At 54.6% G+C, this 18,017-nt stretch overlaps 1 protein-coding gene across 6 annotated transcripts in view; it reads left to right on the top strand.

Annotated features, from left to right (window-relative positions):
• The window catches only part of DRC3 (dynein regulatory complex subunit 3), a 34,224-nt gene that overhangs the window by 15,401 nt on the left and 806 nt on the right, over positions 1–18,017 (top strand). For 5 of the 6 annotated variants that reach the window (XM_045487594.1, XM_045487590.1, XM_045487589.1 and 2 more), the window contains 6 exons: positions 1,636–1,755; positions 2,412–2,524; positions 3,945–4,119; positions 8,971–9,102; positions 11,376–11,446; positions 13,252–13,375. In XM_045487594.1, coding sequence (XP_045343550.1) covers positions 1,636–1,755; positions 2,412–2,524; positions 3,945–4,119; positions 8,971–9,102; positions 11,376–11,446; positions 13,252–13,375 — 735 coding nt within the window. The remainder of the gene's footprint in view (positions 1–1,635; positions 1,756–2,411; positions 2,525–3,944; positions 4,120–8,970; positions 9,103–11,375; positions 11,447–13,251; positions 13,376–18,017) is intronic. The other variant, XR_006714745.1, reaches the window with a different exon arrangement.

Genomic DNA, 18,017 nt, shown 5'->3' with positions numbered 1-18,017 from the left:
TTCTGTGTCTCCTTCTCTCTCTGCCCCTCCCCCACTCATGCTCTGTCTCTCTCCCTCTCTCTCTCCCTTGCTCTCTCTCATAAATAAACATTAAAAAGTTTTAAAAAAAGAATTAAAAATATTTTAAAAATAAAGTATGAATATGTAAGAAAACAATATAAGCATACAGCTCAATGAATAACAGTTCTTTAGAAGGGTTTCAGCTGTGCAATATAAGCTATTTGCAGCCAAGGCCCGAGTTAAGGCACAAAATTATAATGATACCTATACTCGCATCACGTTCAGGAGTAAGATGGGATGGGCTTCAGGCAGCACAGGAGACCCGAAAGAAAGCTCAGTATCTGGAATCGAACAGACTCCGAGGAAGCCCTTACCTTCCTTTGTGGTGCCAACGCACAGAGACAGATCCTCTCACAGATTCGTGAAAATACCAGGAGGTGTACAAGGCGGGGGTGGGTGGTTTGAAGCATAGGATGAGCAGGAGTTGGCTGGTGAAGGGCTAGGGTTAGGACAGAGCACATGTAAAGGCCTGTGGCAGGAGGCAGTGCGGCGAGGGAGCCAATGGCTGGCTCTCAGAGAGCTGGAGAGAGAGGGTGGCAGGCAGGCCTCGCAGGCCACAGCAGGAGCTTGTCATTACCCTACGGCCAAGAGGAAGTCCTACAGGGCAGGCAAGGGACCTACGAGATCGGGTTTGCGTTTAACAGAGGTTTCTCTGGCTTTTTGCTCAGGAGCAGTGGACAGACTGGGTGAGGGGACAGGGTGCACGGGGGAGGCCAGCTAGGAGGCTGAGGCGGGGGTCGAGGCCAGAGAGAGAGGATGGTGAGATAGGATTAGGAGCTAGCACAGACAGGCCAGGGCACAGCCTGGGTCTGCTGGAGGAGGGAGGGTCCCACATGTGTCCTGGGTCTCCGGCTGGGGTGCTGGATGGCTGGGGGGCCACTCACCTCAGTGGGACCATGGGAGGACAGAAGTCCATCTTGGACATGGTGAGGGGGCAGTGTTCTCGAGGCAGCTAGGGGAGAGAGGCTCTCAAAGGTAGGGTCTGGGCTGAAGGTAAAGACCCGCATGTTGTCTGAGGGTGGAGCCATTGGACGTGCTTGCACTTGACCTTAACACAGGTGAAATCACCTGGGGTGTGTCGAGTGAGCCGAGAAGGGTGAGGACTGAGCCCTGCAGGCTCCAGCAGTGCCCGCTGGGTATAAGGGGATGAGCAGGAGGGCTGGGAGGAGAGCCAGGAGGTGGCAGGGCACAGAGCCAAGGTCCGAGGCCCTTGAGACCAGGCCTGTGACTCGGGTAACTCACTTTACCTGTTTCCCATCGTGCATCCCTGGAAGAGAGCGGGAGCACCTGCTCTGGGCATGTGCACCCGTCCGGGACGTGGCCCTGATCCCCGCCGCCTGCCTGTGCTGCCTTCCCCCTATGCTGTTGGTCCTTCCCCTCATTTCCCTTAGACTCAGCATACTTGGAAAAGGCCAGGAGGAAGCAAGCCATCCTTGCCCACACAGCCTTCACTAGGGGGCTGTCCACACCCCCACCCTCGCTAGAGAGGCCGCGGGATGGCAGAGGCCGGCATGGCCGGAAGGGAGGGACCAAACATGCCCCAGTAACAGTGCCCCTTCCCATCCCCCCCATCAGAAGGAGCTGGCAGAGATCAAACACCAGTATGGCATCGACGAGCTGAAGCAGCGAGAGAACCTGATTCAGGCCCAGCTGGATGATGAGCGGGCCCAGCGGGAGGAGCTGGAGGAGCACAAGGTACATTCTGTCGGGAGGAGCCCTGCCCTGGCTCCAAGATGCCGGCCACAGGGTATGGGCCCAGCTGGATCAAAGCCAGCAGGGCCCACGCCCCAAGAACCGTTCTTGAAGGCGAACATATACCGTGTGGCCTCTCCTGGCTGTGACGGAGCATGTACATCACCCACAGACCAGCGCCCTGTCCCGCCCTGTCCCCTCCTTGCTCTGCTCGCCACAGAGCCAGCTCTGTCTCAGCCCGGATGCCACCTACCTTGTCTCCTTGCCAGCCTGCCAGGTCCAGCACGAGGGCCTAGGGAAACAATCTGAGGGAGCAGATCCTTTTAAGAAAAGGGCAGTTCCACGGGCAGCCAGGAAGGTTGAAGTCCTTCCCTGGCACGGCCCTGGACCCACTCTGCCCCACAACCCGCACCCCTTCCTCCAGGCACACTGAGCCTCGTGCAACCTTCAGTTGATGCCTCTGGACCTCCGCGTGTGCCAGGCCCTTGGCCCGGCGTGCCTTCCCTGTCCTCCTGGAGGGCTAAAGCCCAAGGGCAGCATGCCCTCCCCCAGCCTCTGCAAAGTGTCCACTGACCCCAGCGCCCAGCACAGGGCCCCACTCATGGAGCCCTTGCCAGTGGATCAGCGTCCCCCAAGCCCTGCTGTGTTTCTGACTGCAGGCCGCGTTCGTTGAGCGCCTGAACGGCTCCTTCCTGTTTGACAGCATGTACGCTGAGGACGTAGAGGGCAACAAGCTGGCCCACCTTCCCGGCGTCAGCGAGCTCCTTCAGGCATATCCTTCCAAGTTCATGGTCACCTCCCCTGGCAGAGCCCGGGCCCCACACCACCAGCCTGCCGGGGGCAGGTCCCCTTCTGCTCTGGGCCTCGGTTTCCCCATTTCTCTTGTGAAACCCTGGAAGATAAAACCCCTCCTTCACAGCCATGTACCCAAGAGGCAGTGGAGAGCCCAAGAGGTCAGCTGAGTGGCGCGGGGAAACGCTGCCTGGATTTCAGGGGACGCGCAGCATGGCACGGGGTCCGCTGTGCTCGACAAGCCAGGTTGTCAAAGAGGGAAGACTGAAATGTGTGTCTATGGCACTAATCCGTAGTACTTATATTTATGTTCTCTTGCTGTGAGCTTTGCATACAGTGTTTATAATTTCCCAACTGCCCAGCAGATGGGTGCTGTTATTATATTAATCCCATTTTATAATTGGGGAAGGTAAACTTGGAGAGGTTGACTTGTCCAGGGTCATGCAGTTAGAAGCTGGGATTTGAGCCCTTGTGTGTCGCTCTAAGAGCCGGCATCCTTTCCCCCAGTCAGCTGGAGCCCAGAGGCTGTGACTGGCACTTGTCATGGCCGAAGCCATGATGACCTCAGTTGGCATAAACTATACGTTGAGGGACTCAGGTTAGACTCACAACAGACTGAATTAGCGCTGAGACTGGCAACGAGTCACACAGGATGTCTGTGGAGCCGCCATCACTGGGTAGAAAGAAACTTTCTCTTAAAAAACAACATTTTGGAAAGGGTGGGGGAGGGGATGGAGAGGGTGTGAGGCAAAGCAGAAGGTGACAATCAGGGCTCTAGGCCAGACAGACGGGCTCCCGGCCTGGCTCTGCCATCCCCCAGCTGGGTGACCTGGGCTCACATCTGGGCCGTAGCGCCTGCCTGACCTCAAGGACTCCATGCTGCAGGTGAGGAAGCCCAAGTCCAGGCAGGTGAAGTGGCTTGCCAGAGAGGAGGAGCAGCAGAGCCAGGACTTGAACCCGGACCTCTCTGCGTCCAGCCTGTGGTCCCCTGACCTTCGCAGGCTCCCTCGGCGCCCCTGCAACAGCTGAGCACAAAGACAGGAGCCCAACAAAGGCCCCCTAGATATCACGGCAGAGACAGAAACATACACTGCCCAGCTCGCTGGCTGGGGCTGGCTCTGCCTGGGCTCCCAGCCCCTCCCCAGCCCCTTTGGGTGCCCCAGGATGCCTCTCCTGGGGCCTTTCTTAGAATGTCTCTCTTCTGCTCTGTAGCGTCCCCCCATGGCCTCTGCTTCCTTCCCGAGACCAGTCCCTCACGGTGAGGATAGGGATGCCCCAGCACCACATTAGACTCCAAATCTCAACTCCCGGCCCTGTGCCAGGAGCTGCCACCGCCCTCGACCTGCATCCTCCCAGCAGCCTGCCCCCAAGACAGCCGCCAGCTTCCTTAATGGCCTCACCTACAAGGACAAATTCGTCATCATCTGCCTGAACATCTTCGAATATGGCCTGAAACAGCAGGAGAAGCGCAAAGTGGAGCTTGACACCTTCAATGAGTGTGTCCAGGAGGCCATCCAGGAAAACCGGGAGCAGGGTAAACGCAGGATTGCCAAGTTCGAGGAGACACACTTGCTGGTAGGCTCTGCCCCTCCCGTGTCCCCTCCCTGCTTCCTGCTCCAGATGCTGACCCCACCCCGCGGGCCTGGCCCCACTGGAGGGGCTGCACACCCTCTACCTCTGATGACCCCTAAGACCCGCGGTCACTGTCCCCATTTGCCAGAAATCACCCAGCCCAGTGGCAGAGCCAAGGTTTAGCCTTCCACCGGTGCCACCAACCACAACTCCAGCACCATGCCAGAGCTGAGCCCAGGGTGACGCCTGTGGGTCCCCTTCACCTAAAATGCCCCTGGGGGCTAAGGCGGTGTCATCCTTACTGTCAACAATGGTGTTCGCGTTGTCGCTCCTGTTATTAGCAACGTCAAGAACTGCTACTTTGCTTTGGTTCATTCGTTCGTTTAGCAGACATTTTCTGAGCCTCCGCTCAGTGCCTGGCTCTGGGCAGCCAGACCAATGCTGGCCGTGGCTCCTGCCCTCGGCGAGCTCCCATGTGGTGTGGGGTGCAGAGCCGGGCCCTCCCCACTGCGGTGGTCAGTACGACACTGGAGGGGAGCCCAGGGAGCCTCTGGGAGTTGCTGGAGGGACCTTAACTCAGGCTGAGGCTCACAGGACAAAGAGAAATGAGCCAGGGGTGGTGGAGGAAGGGCATTCCACCTGAGCGAGCAGGCCTCGGTCGTTCGGGACCTGCTGGACCCAGGCCACTCAGGGCCATGTGCGCTTGGTGGGACTTGCTTCTTTTCGTTAGCATCATGTTTATTTTATTTAATGTTTATTTTTGAGAGAGTGCAAGTGGGGGAGGGGCAGAGCGAGGAGAGACAGAGGATCGGAAGTGGGCTCTGTGCGGACAGGTTGACGGCAGCGAGCTCGATGCGGGCCTCCAACTCCCCAACCTGCAGATCATGGCCTGAGCCGAAGCCAGATGTTCAACCCACTGAGCCACCCGGGTGCCCATAGGTAGCATTATTTTTAAAGATGGGTTCTTGTTCTAAGTCACAGATCTTCGTGAGACTCTAAGGAAAGCTATGGACTTTCTTTCTCCTCAAAAAACTGTCCACATACACCGAGTATGTGGGCACTCGCCTGCAGTGTCAGGGGCTTCAAGGAACCCATGAAGCACCGTCAGGTTGAGAACTCTTAGTTTAAGGTCAAGCAAAATCCCCAGATAATGCACGTTCAGATATAATAGGGTTGGCAATGAGCTCCCAGATGCTTCCCGGCCCTCCTCACTCCCCGGTCCCCGGTCTCGTCTCATTGGCCTCACCAACGACCTCACATTCTGTGCGACTTAACCCTCAAGACCCTCCTCCTTATGTTTTAGGGTGGGGTGTGACTGCATTCACCCAGAAGTTCAAGCCTGTCAGCAGAAGAACACATTTGGCTCACATACGTGTTTTATTTGGCCTGCAGAGGATTTTAAAACGTTTTGAACATCCTGCTGACGTTAAAAATGGGAAGATTTCACAGAAAAATTGTGGTTGCCAGCTTCTCTGGAGGCACTTGTCAGCAGGGCCTCCGTGGCAGTTGTCCCCTCTGGACAGGCCACGTCTCCAGTCCTCCTGGACCCTGTCTGGCACATCCTCCCTGAGGTTTCTTTTTTTTTTCTTCTTCTTCTTCTTTTTTTTTTTTTTTTAAATGTGTATTTATTCTCGAGAGAGACAGAGACAGAGCACGAGTTGGAGGGGGGTGGCCGGGGGGGGAGACACAGAATCCGAAGCAGGCTCCAGGCTCTGAGCTGGCAGCACAGAGCCCGACGCGGGGCTCGAACTCATGAACTGTGAGATCATGACCTGAGCCGAAGTCAGACGCTTAGCCGACTGAGCCACCCCAGCGCCCCCTCCATGACATTTCTTATCTGGTGCCTGCAGCCGCTGGGTTTGGGAGGCCTGGACGCCAGCCAGCAGGCTCCTCCCAGGCCTGGGCCCGGCCCCCTCAGCAACACATCCCCCTGGAAAAGCAGGACCTGGACCAGGCTACCGCCAGTGCTGTGCTCTTGCTGGCGCCAAGCCTGACTTCCTAACGTTCAGGGGGTAGTTCTTCGGAGCAGGCCGGTTACCCCGCTTCTGAGGCACCAGGCCCCACGGCCCCCATGATGGCGACACCCTCAAAGGCCGCCTGGGATGAGCAGACTACCCTGAGCGCCCCTCTCTTAGAGCCTAGAGCAGTGGTTTCATGCAGCCCACACACCAGAGTCCACAGGGACCCCACAGGGCTGGGGCTGATGCCCCAGCTCAGGGGGTGCGGCACGGCACTGGGATTTTCCAGAGCTTCCTAGGTGCCTCCTGCCCAGCCCAAGCTGAGCCCGCTGTCTTAGAAGTTCACAGGACTCTGTTGGCCTGAGGCCCCAGTTCTCTTTCCTTACGGGACCTCTTGATCTTGTCCTATCCCCCTCCTGCCACGCCCACTAGACCAGGGCTCCTTCAGCGCCTCCCCCTGGTGCCCAGCGGGGCACGGCTTGGGGTCAGCGGGTCGGCAGAATGCTCACATGGACCCCTCACTGGTGACCCTCTGCTGGCTTCCGTTTCCTCATTAGAGAAATGGACGTAACCGCCTCCCAGAACTGTGGGGGGGGGGGGGGAACCAGTGGGGAGCAGAGCAGGCGTAAAATTGTGACGGGCAGTCTCTGGATAGGTAATGCATGTCTAAGCATGGGCACAGAATGACAAATGTAGATGGGGGTTGGGTACAGTCAGTCCAACCCTTCTGTGTGTGTGTGTGTGTGTGTGTGTGTGTGTGTGTGTGTGTGTGTGTGATGAAAGTGTACCATGCTGTTTTGCCCTTTGCTTTTTTATCTGTGCAACTTAGAGATCCTTCCAAAACTCGAATCGCCTTCTTTTTTAATAGTTGTAACATCTCTCATTGCATGGATGAGCCATGATTTATTAACCCAGTCCCTGCTGACGGACAATTCATTTTTTTCCGTTCTTTCGCTCTTTCAAGCAGTGTTGCAGTGGGTAAGTTGGCTCGAGTCTGATCTGTAGGATGAAGTCCCAGAGGTAGACCTGGGTATTGCTGCTCTTACCAGTTACTGCTCAGCCGTGCTCCGCGGAGGCCGTGGCTTCTGCCCCTCGGCCTGCTCCTTGTCAGACCGGTGCTCTCAGGCTTCCTCGTCTCTGCCAGTCTGGCACACTTGGAGCATGTGTTTATTTTCCCTTAAGTGAGGATAAGCATTGCATGTTTTATAAACATTTGTGTTTCTTTTCTTTTTTGTTTTTTTTTAGTGTATTTATCTTGAGAGAGAGAGAGAAGGACAGAGAGAATCCCAAGCAGGCTCCACATTGCCAGCGCAGAGCCCAATGCAGGGCTCGAACTCACGAACCATGAGATTGTGACCTGAGCTGAAATCAAGAGTTGGACACTTAACCGACTGAACCACCCAGGCTCCTCTAAACATTTTTATTTCTTTTTCTGTGAACTCTTTGTTCTTCTAATATGCCCTAATCCTTTTTTTTCTGTTTGGTTTTTGATCTATATCTCTTTCTTTAAAAAGAAATCATTACTTTGTACAAGCTCTTTATAGATTGAGAAATTAGCCCTGTGTCAGTGAAATGAGTTGCAAATATGTTTCCCACTTTGTTGTTTATCGTGTTGTTTTGTTGTCTATGGTGCTTTTGCTATTCAAAATTTCTACACATTTTATGTAGTACAACCTATCAGTCTTTTTTCTGGTTATACTTAGAAAGGACTTCTCTACTCTGAGATTATTTATTAAAGTCCGTCTGTTTTTTCCTTCTAGGACTATATGGCTTCACTTTGTATGTTTAAATCTTCACTCTGTGGGAAATTTGTTTTCATGTAAGGTTCGAGGTAGGGATTGAACCTGATTTTTCTCCAGACGGGGTAACCATTATTATAAATACCATTCATCGCACTGAATCATGCCAAGGTACTCTGTCCTCCTTCCCAACTGATACCATATATCAGGGCACCTGGGTGGCTCAGTTGGTTAAGCGTCCAATTTCGGCTCAGGTTGTGATCTCACGGTTTGTGATTTCAAGCTGTCTGTGCAGACAGCTCAGAGCCTGGAGCCTGCGTCGGATTCTGTTCCTCCCCGCCTCTCTCTGTCCCTCCCTTGCTCTCTCTCTCTCTCAAAAATGAACATTAAAAATAATAATACCATATCAACAGAAACAAGTTGACAGTGCACCTGATGGCCGAGTCCCCAGGACCTTTGTTAGTGAGTGTCTGGGATTCAGTGCCAGGCTTGGACCCCAGGGTGTTTTCCGGCCCGTGAGCATCCTCTCGTTCCAAGGGGCCTAGCATCTGTTCACCACTGGCATCCCCTTGCTCAGTGGGGTGCTCTGTGGGTCCAACTGGTTTCCTAAAGAGTGGATCTGTCTTACATTTCCAGTGTCTCTCTGTCTCCCTGTGCCTGCTGTGGACCTTGTATTGGACTCTGTTAGCCGAGGCCCCACCGTGAACCAAGAGTTCATACACACTGCTAAATCCCCACAACGTTGTGACACACACCTCTGTCCCACTTTACATAAGGAAACTGAAGCTTAGAGAGTGGAGGTGGCTCATTCAAGGTCACACTGCTGATAAGTGACCCAGACAGGATTCGAATTCAGGTTCACCCGACTCTGAAGCCATCGCTCCTTCCACCCAGCCCAGCCACCAAAAATGAAAACCCGAGCTAACGTGGGGCAAGAACTCACTGACTAGTGCCGGCATCTGCTGTACCCGCCTCGAGGCATGGGGAGGGTGAGTAGCTTCCGCAAGTCCACAAAGCTGACAAATGGCCGAGCTGACACTTGAACGTGGACAGGCCAACCCCAGAGTTCACATTCGTACCCACAAAACCGATCGTCGCCTGTCATTAACTAATCACACTTAGCTGTGGATTCCTAAAACCCAGGCTTTTGTTTCCAGAGTTTAAATGCCATCCGAGAGGAGTCCGAAGTGACCAGCCTTGAGGTGAAGGTAGCGGAACGCAGCAAGGACATCACTGAGCTGTTCAACGCGCTCCTGACACTGGAGATGCAGTTGGTGGAGCAGCTGGAGGTGAGGCCGAGCCCCTGGGGCACAGGTGTGACGCGATTGTGCCCTGCCAGTCTCCCTCGCGAGGACATAGCAGATTCAGTGGCAAAACCGTATTTTATTTTATTGGTTTTTTCATAATTATTTTTGGAATGTTCATTTTATTTTTGAGAGAGACAGCACAAGCAAGCGAGGGGCAGAGAAAGAGGGAGACAGAAGATCTGAAACGGGCTCTGCGCTAACGGCACGGGGCCCCGTGCGGGGCTTGAACTCACCAACGGTGAGATCGTGACCTGAGCTGAAGTCCGAGGCTGAACCAACTGGGCCACCCAGGTGCCCCCGAATGGTATTTTAGCTGGAGCCCTCCCAGGCGCTCCTCTGCTGTGTGACTCAGCACGGCGGACTAAAGCTTTCTTTGCTCATCCGTCCTGTGTTTGCTTTTAATATATTTCAGTCGCTTAGATTGCAGTTGATTCTCACGCCCACATGTAGAGGTGAGCTCATTCCTCTGGAATGTACCCCCTATCCTGGAAGCACCCAGAGCCTCAGCAGGGAGAGGTATTTCTGATTCGACCCCAGGAGTCATCTGGGTGCTTGAAAGACAAAGTAGGCCCCCACTCTGGGACAAACAAAGGCTCCTCCGCATTGCAGTGCGTATTTGCCGCATCTCAGGGCCGCGCGCGGAGCCTGCGATTCAGCACGAAGCAGCGGAAATGCAGAGCGCCGCTCTCTAAAATTCCTTAGCAGCCAGAGTGCCTTGTGTGTTCACAAGGCAGCCGAGGCCGGGGCCTCCGAAGGCTGTGATGAATCAAACCTCATTGGATGCTGCCGTGGTCGGGCCGAGAGATCGCGCCTAATCAATCCCTCACATGTCAAGGGACACCTCAGACAGGGATAGATCTCCCCATCACGTCACATGGCAGGTGTTGGCTCCCGCAGGGAGTGCTCTAGCGCTGCAGGAAGCAGCTTGCAAGCGGCGGGGGAGGCTTAGGCAGCGGCTCCCAGCCTTTTCATGCAGGGAGATCCCCATTCCAGCGTCCCCAAAGTCCCCAGATCTGTACATGGTCGGTCGTACTTGTGTCACCAAACAGCCAAAAAGCTCTAAGGTGCAGTCATGCTTTCTAACGACCCCATTGTTATTCATTACAACAGTGTTTACACACACATTTGAAACACGTATAATTGGCTCGGCCTGCAGACAGGGGTCGGACTGCTGTAGATTCCCCGGGGCCCTCGGCCCACCCTGTAGCCCCGGGAGTCTGTGCTAGATCAGAGGCATGACCTGGCCTGGGGCTCACAGGGGAGCAGGCCTCACATCACCTCTTCCATTGCTCCCTCACTCAAGTCCCATTTCAGCCCTGGGGGACAGCTAAGCCCTGGGGGGCAGCAGTGCAGGGTGCCTCGGAGAGAGGTGGTAGGCATGCAGACAGCCACACTGATGGTGACAGGTCTGGGGCAGCAGCCAGCATCACCAAGGCACCTGGCAAAGCATTTCGTGTGAAGTAACTCATTTAAACTTCACAACTCCATGAGACGGGGACTACAAAGGAAACCCATTTCATAGATGAGGATGTTGAGCCCCAAGGACATTAAACACAGTGGTGGAGCTGGGATACTGATCCAGGCAGTCTCTCAGCAACTCTCTCCCCTGTTTCTCTGGAAGCGATGGCTGGATGCCATCATCGAGAAGCCCAAAGGAAGGGGGTTAGCTCTATGTGTGTACGTGAGGGTTACGGGGGGTGGGACCCGGACAAGTATTCCTGGCAAAGGGACCAGCACGTGCAAAGGCCCGGAGGAAGCTTTGCATTAAACCTTGTGGGGGAGTGAGTAAGGTGAAATGGCTGGAGAGTAATGCAGCTGTGAGAAAGAGGTCAGGAGAAGGGGCCATTCATAGGCATCTACCTGGGAAGGTCAGGGTGGTTGGTCTTTACCGTGAAGGTCTGTGATTAAAGCAGGCACCTGCTAAGTTCTAAGGAGTGCCTTTTGCTCTGATGATAGGTCAGTCAAGTTCATGTCTAAATATTCATGTTTTTTTTTTTTTTTAATTTTTTTTTTTCAACATTTATTTATTTTTGGGACAGAGAGAGACAGAGCATGAACGGGGGAGGGGCAGAGAGAGAGGGAGACACAGAATCAGAAACAGGCTCCAGGCTCTGAGCCATCAGCCCAGAGCCCAACGCGGGGCTCGAACTCACGGACCGCGAGATCGTGACCTGGCTGAAGTCGGACGCTTAACCGACTGCGCCACCCAGGCGCCCCTAAATATTCATGTTAACGGTGCTCTTTATCATTTCCAGGAGACTATAAACACGTTTGAAAGGAACATCATGGACTTGGTGGCACTCTTTATTGAAAACGTCCAAAGCCTATATCCTTTGCCCAGATGACCCTCCACGGGGAGACGCTACTGGCTCGTGGGGTTATCCTGGCCCCCAGGGGAGCCAGAGGAGAAGCACCTGCATTTTATTTTTTATTTTATTTTATTTTTTTATGTTTATTTATTTTTGAGAGACAGACAGAGACAGAGCATGAGTTGGGTAGGGGCAGAGAGAGAGGGAGACACAGAATCCGAAGCAGGCTCCAGGTTCTGAGCTGTCAGCACAGAACCCGACGCGGGGCTCGAACTCATGAGCTGTGAGATCATGACCTGAGCTGAAGTCGGCCACTCAACCGACTGAGCCACCCAGGCACCCCAGCACCTGCATTTTAAACAAAAGGCAGAGAAGGGTTAAAGCTTTTTCACCAACTAAGCAGGATGCAAATAAGTGGTCCCCTTCCAGTAGCCACCTTTGGGGTCACACCTACCCCCTCCCACTGCCACCAGGGCCCTAAACATGTTGGCAGAGATGGCCAAAAATCCGTACTTTAGAATACTTCACTTTTTGCCAGAAATACCTGAGCCCCAGTCTGATGTACAGAAAGATCTATACCTGTACCAAGATGATATCCACCCCATCACAGGACCCCATTTAGTGGGAATCTCGACCTGTGACGTTAGAGGAATAGAAATCCTCTAGTTTGTCACCACAGAAAAAGCTCACCTTCAAAAGATGGAGATTTGGCAACTACTTGGAATGTTCAAAGAATGTTCCACAGGGTCTGAGGGAGTTTCCCATCTCTCAGAACAATGGTGCCTTGTTAGCGTAAGGGTTTGGATACCTACCGGGCTTGCTGTGTGGGGCCCCATCGATTGCAGTATAAGGCCTGGCGTATTTGTTCTCAAAGGAGGGACGTTCACGGAGAGACCACACCCCAGAATCCCTGTCTGCTTCCTATGTCGCAGGTACACACTCCCTGGGAGTGGGACAGATACTGACAAATCATTTAGAATGAGATTGTCAGGTTAAATGTCAGGGTTAGAGCATTTAGAGCATGACCAACCTTTCTGCTACCTGAATTCAGGGCCCTGCCGTGTAGGGGACAAACTGCTATGCTCTACCCCAGAAGTAGCCTCCTAGTCGTACCTTTCTGGGTCCACAGCCGTGCAAGGAGACAGAGTTACAGAGGCAGTAAGTGAGCAACCCACACAGAGATCAGGGCCAGGAGCCTCCCTGAGGGAGGGTCCACTGAGAACCTGAGTGTGGGCCAGAGGGACAAGGCAGAAAAGTGGGGAGGACATCCCAGGCAGAAGAGGCAGCCTGTGCAAAGGCCTTGAGGATGGGTCACAGAGATCCAGTTCTAAGACGGGGTCTTTAGGCCACAAGAGAGAGTGGGAAGTTCCTGGAGAGCCATAGCATGGGAGGGATGAGGTCCGGTTACCTATGTTTAAGAGCGTGCTGGCTGCTGTTGGGAGAAAAGGCTAGAGCGGAAAGACCAGCTCTTTGCTGTCCAGTCAGGAGGCGGTGGCAGGGAGAGAGGTGTTGGATGGAGAGGCTCTGAGAGAACCCAGCGCCAAGGGTCAGTGGTGAGCAGGTGTGTGAGTGTTGACTGGGGGGGGGTGGGGGGGAGTGGGGATCAGGATGGCCCTGGGATTTCGTGCATGTGTACCACTGGCTGTGAAGGAGGTGATGCATTGGCACCTCCAGGTGTGCCCCTCCACCCTTCAAAGTCCGTTCTTGCCTGGAGGAAACGGCCCCGCCCTCTGAGGGTCTGCAGACGTGCGGTTTGAGGGTCTGAGGGTCGGGACGCGCCTCGTCTGCTCCGATCCCTGGCCTTTGCTTAACTTGCCTGCACGATGGCTCAGTGCCGGGACCTGGAGAACCACCACCACGAGAAGCTCCTGGAGATCTCCATCAATACCCTCGAGAAGATACTGAAGGGTGAGCTCGACGAGGACCTGCCCTACGACGTGCGCGCTGTGAGCACTGTGGGCGGGGCTGTGGCTGCGGTGGGCGGGGCTCGGGCACAGTGGGCCCCGCAGAAGGTGGTGGGCGGAGCTGACACCCCCCCTCCCCCGCCCCCACCGCTCCCCCCAGGCTGACTGGCACAGAAGCCAGACAGATGCGGTGGGGTCGGCTCTGTGGCTCTGGTAAGCCTGAAAGCCTCCCAGAGCCTCAGCTTCCCCACCTGCAGAAGGGACAATGATGCCCTTTGCAGGGTGGTTGGCAGATGAAATAGGCCAACAAATAGAACAACCTTGGGTGCTCAGTGGGGCCCGACTAAAGAGGAGCTCATGATAATGAAGTGGTTTCAACTTACCAACAGGTTGGTTTCCAAAAGGTCGTTTCTGCGGGGCTTCTGGCAGTTTCCAAGAGAGGCAGTTGCAAATAGAGGTTAAGTTCTGAGATTTCCCCCGCAGGTTTTCCTAACCCTTGAGTATCTGCGATGGGCAGCACCGTTTCTGATCCGGCATGTCGCCCCTCCCACCCTCTACCAGCACTTTTGGTGATGCATAGTCCCAGATCAGCCGTCAGCCAGAGCTCGTGGGTCTGCTCACCTAGGGTGCTCCCTGGGTCCCCTGCGTTGGGGTCCAGTGGTGGCGCTTGTCTCATCTGCATTTACCACCCAGTCAAGCCACATTGTCCTTTGCGGGGACCACTGGCCTCCTCACTGCCCTCCTATAGGCTGTTCTCCAGGCGGCAGCCAGAGAGCCTTGGAAAACCAGATCATTTTGTGCCTTTGCACAACACGCTCTAACGGCCTCCCGTGACCCTTGGAGTAAGCACTTCGCTGTAGTGCACCAGACCCTCACGCCTGGCCCGTCTGCCTCAGCGGCCTCCTCCCCTCGCACCCTTGCTCCCCAGCTCGCTCCTTTCGTTTGATATTCCACCCAGCAGACATGCCCTTCCCTCAGGTCTCCAGGTGTCTGGCTCGTCCTTGTTCAGCTCTCCGCTCAAATGGCAGCTCCTTGGAGGGGCCTTCCCTCGTCACTTCCCTGGAGAATCTCCGTCTCTCTATCACACACCCCATCCGTCGTTGTCAGAGCACTTATTACAATTTCAGGCTCTCACGCTTGTGTTGATTCGCTTCTGTGACCATTCACAGCAGATACAGGCTCGCAGGGAAGGCAGGGGTGGCATCTTCTCCAGCATGTACCTCCCCGGTGCCAGCGAGGGCGCCCGGCACGGCTGCCGCAGCTCAGCCCAAGTGCCGGGAGTTCTCCAAGCCCCGCTCTGTCAGTGCTGGCTGAGTCCCGCAGACAGAGCCCGGCAGTCCCGACGCCCACAGCCTCTGTCCAGGGCAGAGACAAACACCTAGCTCAGTGGCACAGGGGCGGGGCCTCCCCAAACACCTGCCAACTGCTGTTGTTGACCAGACACAAGAAGATGTCATTTTCCCTGAGCCCTGAAATAACGCTGCCCCCAAGAGCCCACTCTGCTATCCCCCGGATGGACCACCGAGGGAGGGGTCATGCCGTTCCCTCACGGCATGGCTCCCAGGTCCGTGACACCTCGTGGGTGCAGGAACGAAAAATCCCTCCCTAATAACTGAGACGCACAGAAAAAGAAGGGCCCCGAAACTCAGTGGCCCCGAAACAAGCAGGCTGGACTGTCGGCAGGGGGGAAAAAGGGGTGCCCTGACTGTAAAAAGTAACAATAACAACAAACAGCTGACATTTACCGAGGGCCTCCCGGGGGCCAGCTGTCTGAGAAGCCCCACGCAACGTATTTGCTCTTTCAATCTCCACATCAACACAGTAAGATGGGTACCATTACGGTTCCCTTTTACAGATGAAAAAACTGAGGCATCGAGAGGAGAGTAACCTGCCCAAAGACACGCAGCGTAGAAGTGGTAGAGTTGATCTGAACACAGGCAGTGTGATTCAGAGCCTGTAGCAAGACAGGGACGTACCCAAGAAGGGATCTGGCTTCTCTTATCTAATTATCAGTGAGCATATCACGGTTCAAAGTCCCACCGAGGACGTTGTTTATCTCTTTAAAACTCCTCTCATCCAGTTGAGTGATTGTGATCAGCTCTTGCCGAAGTTCGGGCCAAATCTGTCTTTTGAAGTCCTTCACTGCTTTGGAAGGAAAGGCAGAAGGCGCGTGCGTGCTCCAGGAGCAAGCCTGGAGGGAGGGGGCGGGAGGGGCGCTGGAGCCACAGCTGCCCGTGGCGAGGTCAGCGTGGCAGCAAGCACACGCCGCCGCTCCCCTCCACCGGGGCCGAGGGCACTCAGCCTCGTGCTGCGATGAGCCACTGCCACGTTTAGGGGGCAGAAGGAGGTCAGACTCGCTCCGGGGCTCTGAACAGCCGTGTGGCGTCTAGCTACGAGGGGCCGCGAGGGGAATCTGGAATACTCTACCCCTAAGAAGTATTCTGAGAGGGCAAACTGACACAGCCATCACCCCAGTTACTCCAGGACACCCGAGGTCCAGAAACAACTTGCATTTTAATTTTTGAAAATGTTTGCTTATTTATTTTGAGAGAGAGACAGAGCACGCACGCACGCACGTGTGCACACAGAAGAGCACAAGCAGGGGAGGAGCAGAGAGAGGGAGAGAGAGAATCCCAAGCAGGCTCCACGCTGTCAGCACACAGCCCGACACGGGCTCAAACGCACGAACTGCAAGGCCATGACCTGAGCTGAAATCAAGTCGGATGCTCAACTGACTGAGCCACTCAGGCGTCCTGCAACTTGCATTTCAAAATCCTTTCTTTAAACCAGATTCCTTTGGTTCGTATTCTACAAATGCCACAGTTCTTCATGACCAGTTCTAACTTCATCAGTTTCTAAGCAGACTTTTACTTCCACAGTTCCCAAAGCATATTCTACATATCCAAACTCAGAGGGTGGGGGGACGACGTCTCCCCTTGGCTTAGAGACCTGCTCCGGCCCATTTTTGTATAAGGTTTGTTTATTTTTGAGAGAGCGCAAGCAGGGGGAGAGGCGGAGGTGGGGGCGGGGGGGCAGACAGAGGATCCAAAGCGGGATCTGTGCAGACATCAGACAGCCCAATGAGGGGTTCAAACTCATGAGCCGTGAGATCACGACCCGGGCCAAAGTTGGAAGCTTAACAGGCTGAGCCACCCAGGGGCCCCTGACCCATTTTTCAAAACCACCAGGAACATCTTGTGATGAGTGAGTGTGGCTGTAGCTACTTCTAGGTCATCAGGACATTCTCCAGGACAGGCTGCCTCAAGCTGACAGGCTGGAAGGGCGTACACATCTTTGAGCCCTTCCCAGAGTCTGGCCTGGGAGCCTCTATGCACAGAGGAAGATCTTGATAACTTCTTGTCATTTGTCCCACGTAGCTGTGCTAGCCGGTCCCCCAGGTGCCCATTCCCTGCCTCAGCTAGCCGGGCTTTTCTACATGGGATTCTATGGAAAACCACCAACCCACAAGGTGTTCACAGGCATTACTCTGAAAAGAAGCCTGTGGCCAAATAAACTGGCAAACCAAGAGGAACAAAGTTAAAAGGGTTTATACTTTCCAGAGCCTTCTCTGGAAAAATGTTGTGCGCCCTGTGAAATTCAGGAGGGGCCTAGGGTGTGCAAGGCTTTCCCAAATGTATTCGACCAAAGAAAAAGTTTCTTATCTCAAGATTCCATAGAACATATTTTTGGAGACTATTAAGTTGACCACTACTAGATTACAGAAAACAAACAAACAAGTATTTATCTGCTCTACAACATAGAACATTCAGGTCCCCTGCCTTACACAAAGTACCTTCCTTCAAAGTGGAGGCAACTGTTGGCTAAGGCTTTGGAAGCCTTGCCCTACTCTGGGAAATGATTCCACCTGATTTTCAACAAGAGCTATATTGTGGACACCTAAAACCGGCCAGGCCTGGTAAGGGGTGGTCATTTTCAACAACTTTTAAAACATTTTTTTAAAACACTTTTTATGAGAGACAGCACAAGTGGGGTCGGGGCAGAGAGAGAGAGGGAGACACGGAATTCGAAGCAGGCTCGGGGCTCCAAGTTGTCAGCACAGAGCCCGATACGGGGCTCGGACCCATGAACCGCGAGACCATGACCTGAGCCGAAGTTGGACGCTTAACCGACTGAGCCGCCCAGGCGCCCCGTTTTTCGACAACTTTTTAGAAGGCAGAAAACAAGGTCGGGAACAAGAAGGCAGGAGACCCCAAGTGTACTCCAAGGTTCAATCTGGCTAACATGAGGGGCAATGGAGAGACAACATGGGGCGCAGAGGCATCGATTTACAGGGCCCTCTGTCCTCAGAGCAGCCTGGAGACCCCTCAGCCAGACTCACGCTTCCCACCTGACCAGCCGGTTTCAGGCGAGTCAGACTTGGGGGCAAGCAAGAGAGAACCACTGTGAGAGCAGACGTCCGGAGTGAGGTTCCCTGAAGAAAACACACTCCCAACTAGCATTGCAAAGTCAACGCCATGGTGGGCCCTTTCCCCATAACATTCGCCGCTGCTCGGGTCTAGGGGGCGTTGTCCCTGGAAGGTGGGCTGTGACACGAAGGTGGGTTTTCCACTGGGCGCTGAGCAGCTGCCTCCACTAGCCAGGGGACACTCAGCTGGTTTTCTCTCTGGCCCTCTTTGTGCCGGGGCGGGGGGGGGGGGGGGGGGAGTGGTAACGAGACACACGC

Source organism: Leopardus geoffroyi, chromosome E1 (genome assembly GCF_018350155.1).
Source record: "Leopardus geoffroyi isolate Oge1 chromosome E1, O.geoffroyi_Oge1_pat1.0, whole genome shotgun sequence".
In the NCBI taxonomy this organism is placed as follows: Eukaryota; Metazoa; Chordata; class Mammalia; order Carnivora; family Felidae; genus Leopardus; species Leopardus geoffroyi.
The sequence above is the reverse complement of the archived record's forward strand: the minus strand, read 5'-3'. Positions and strand labels throughout refer to the sequence as shown.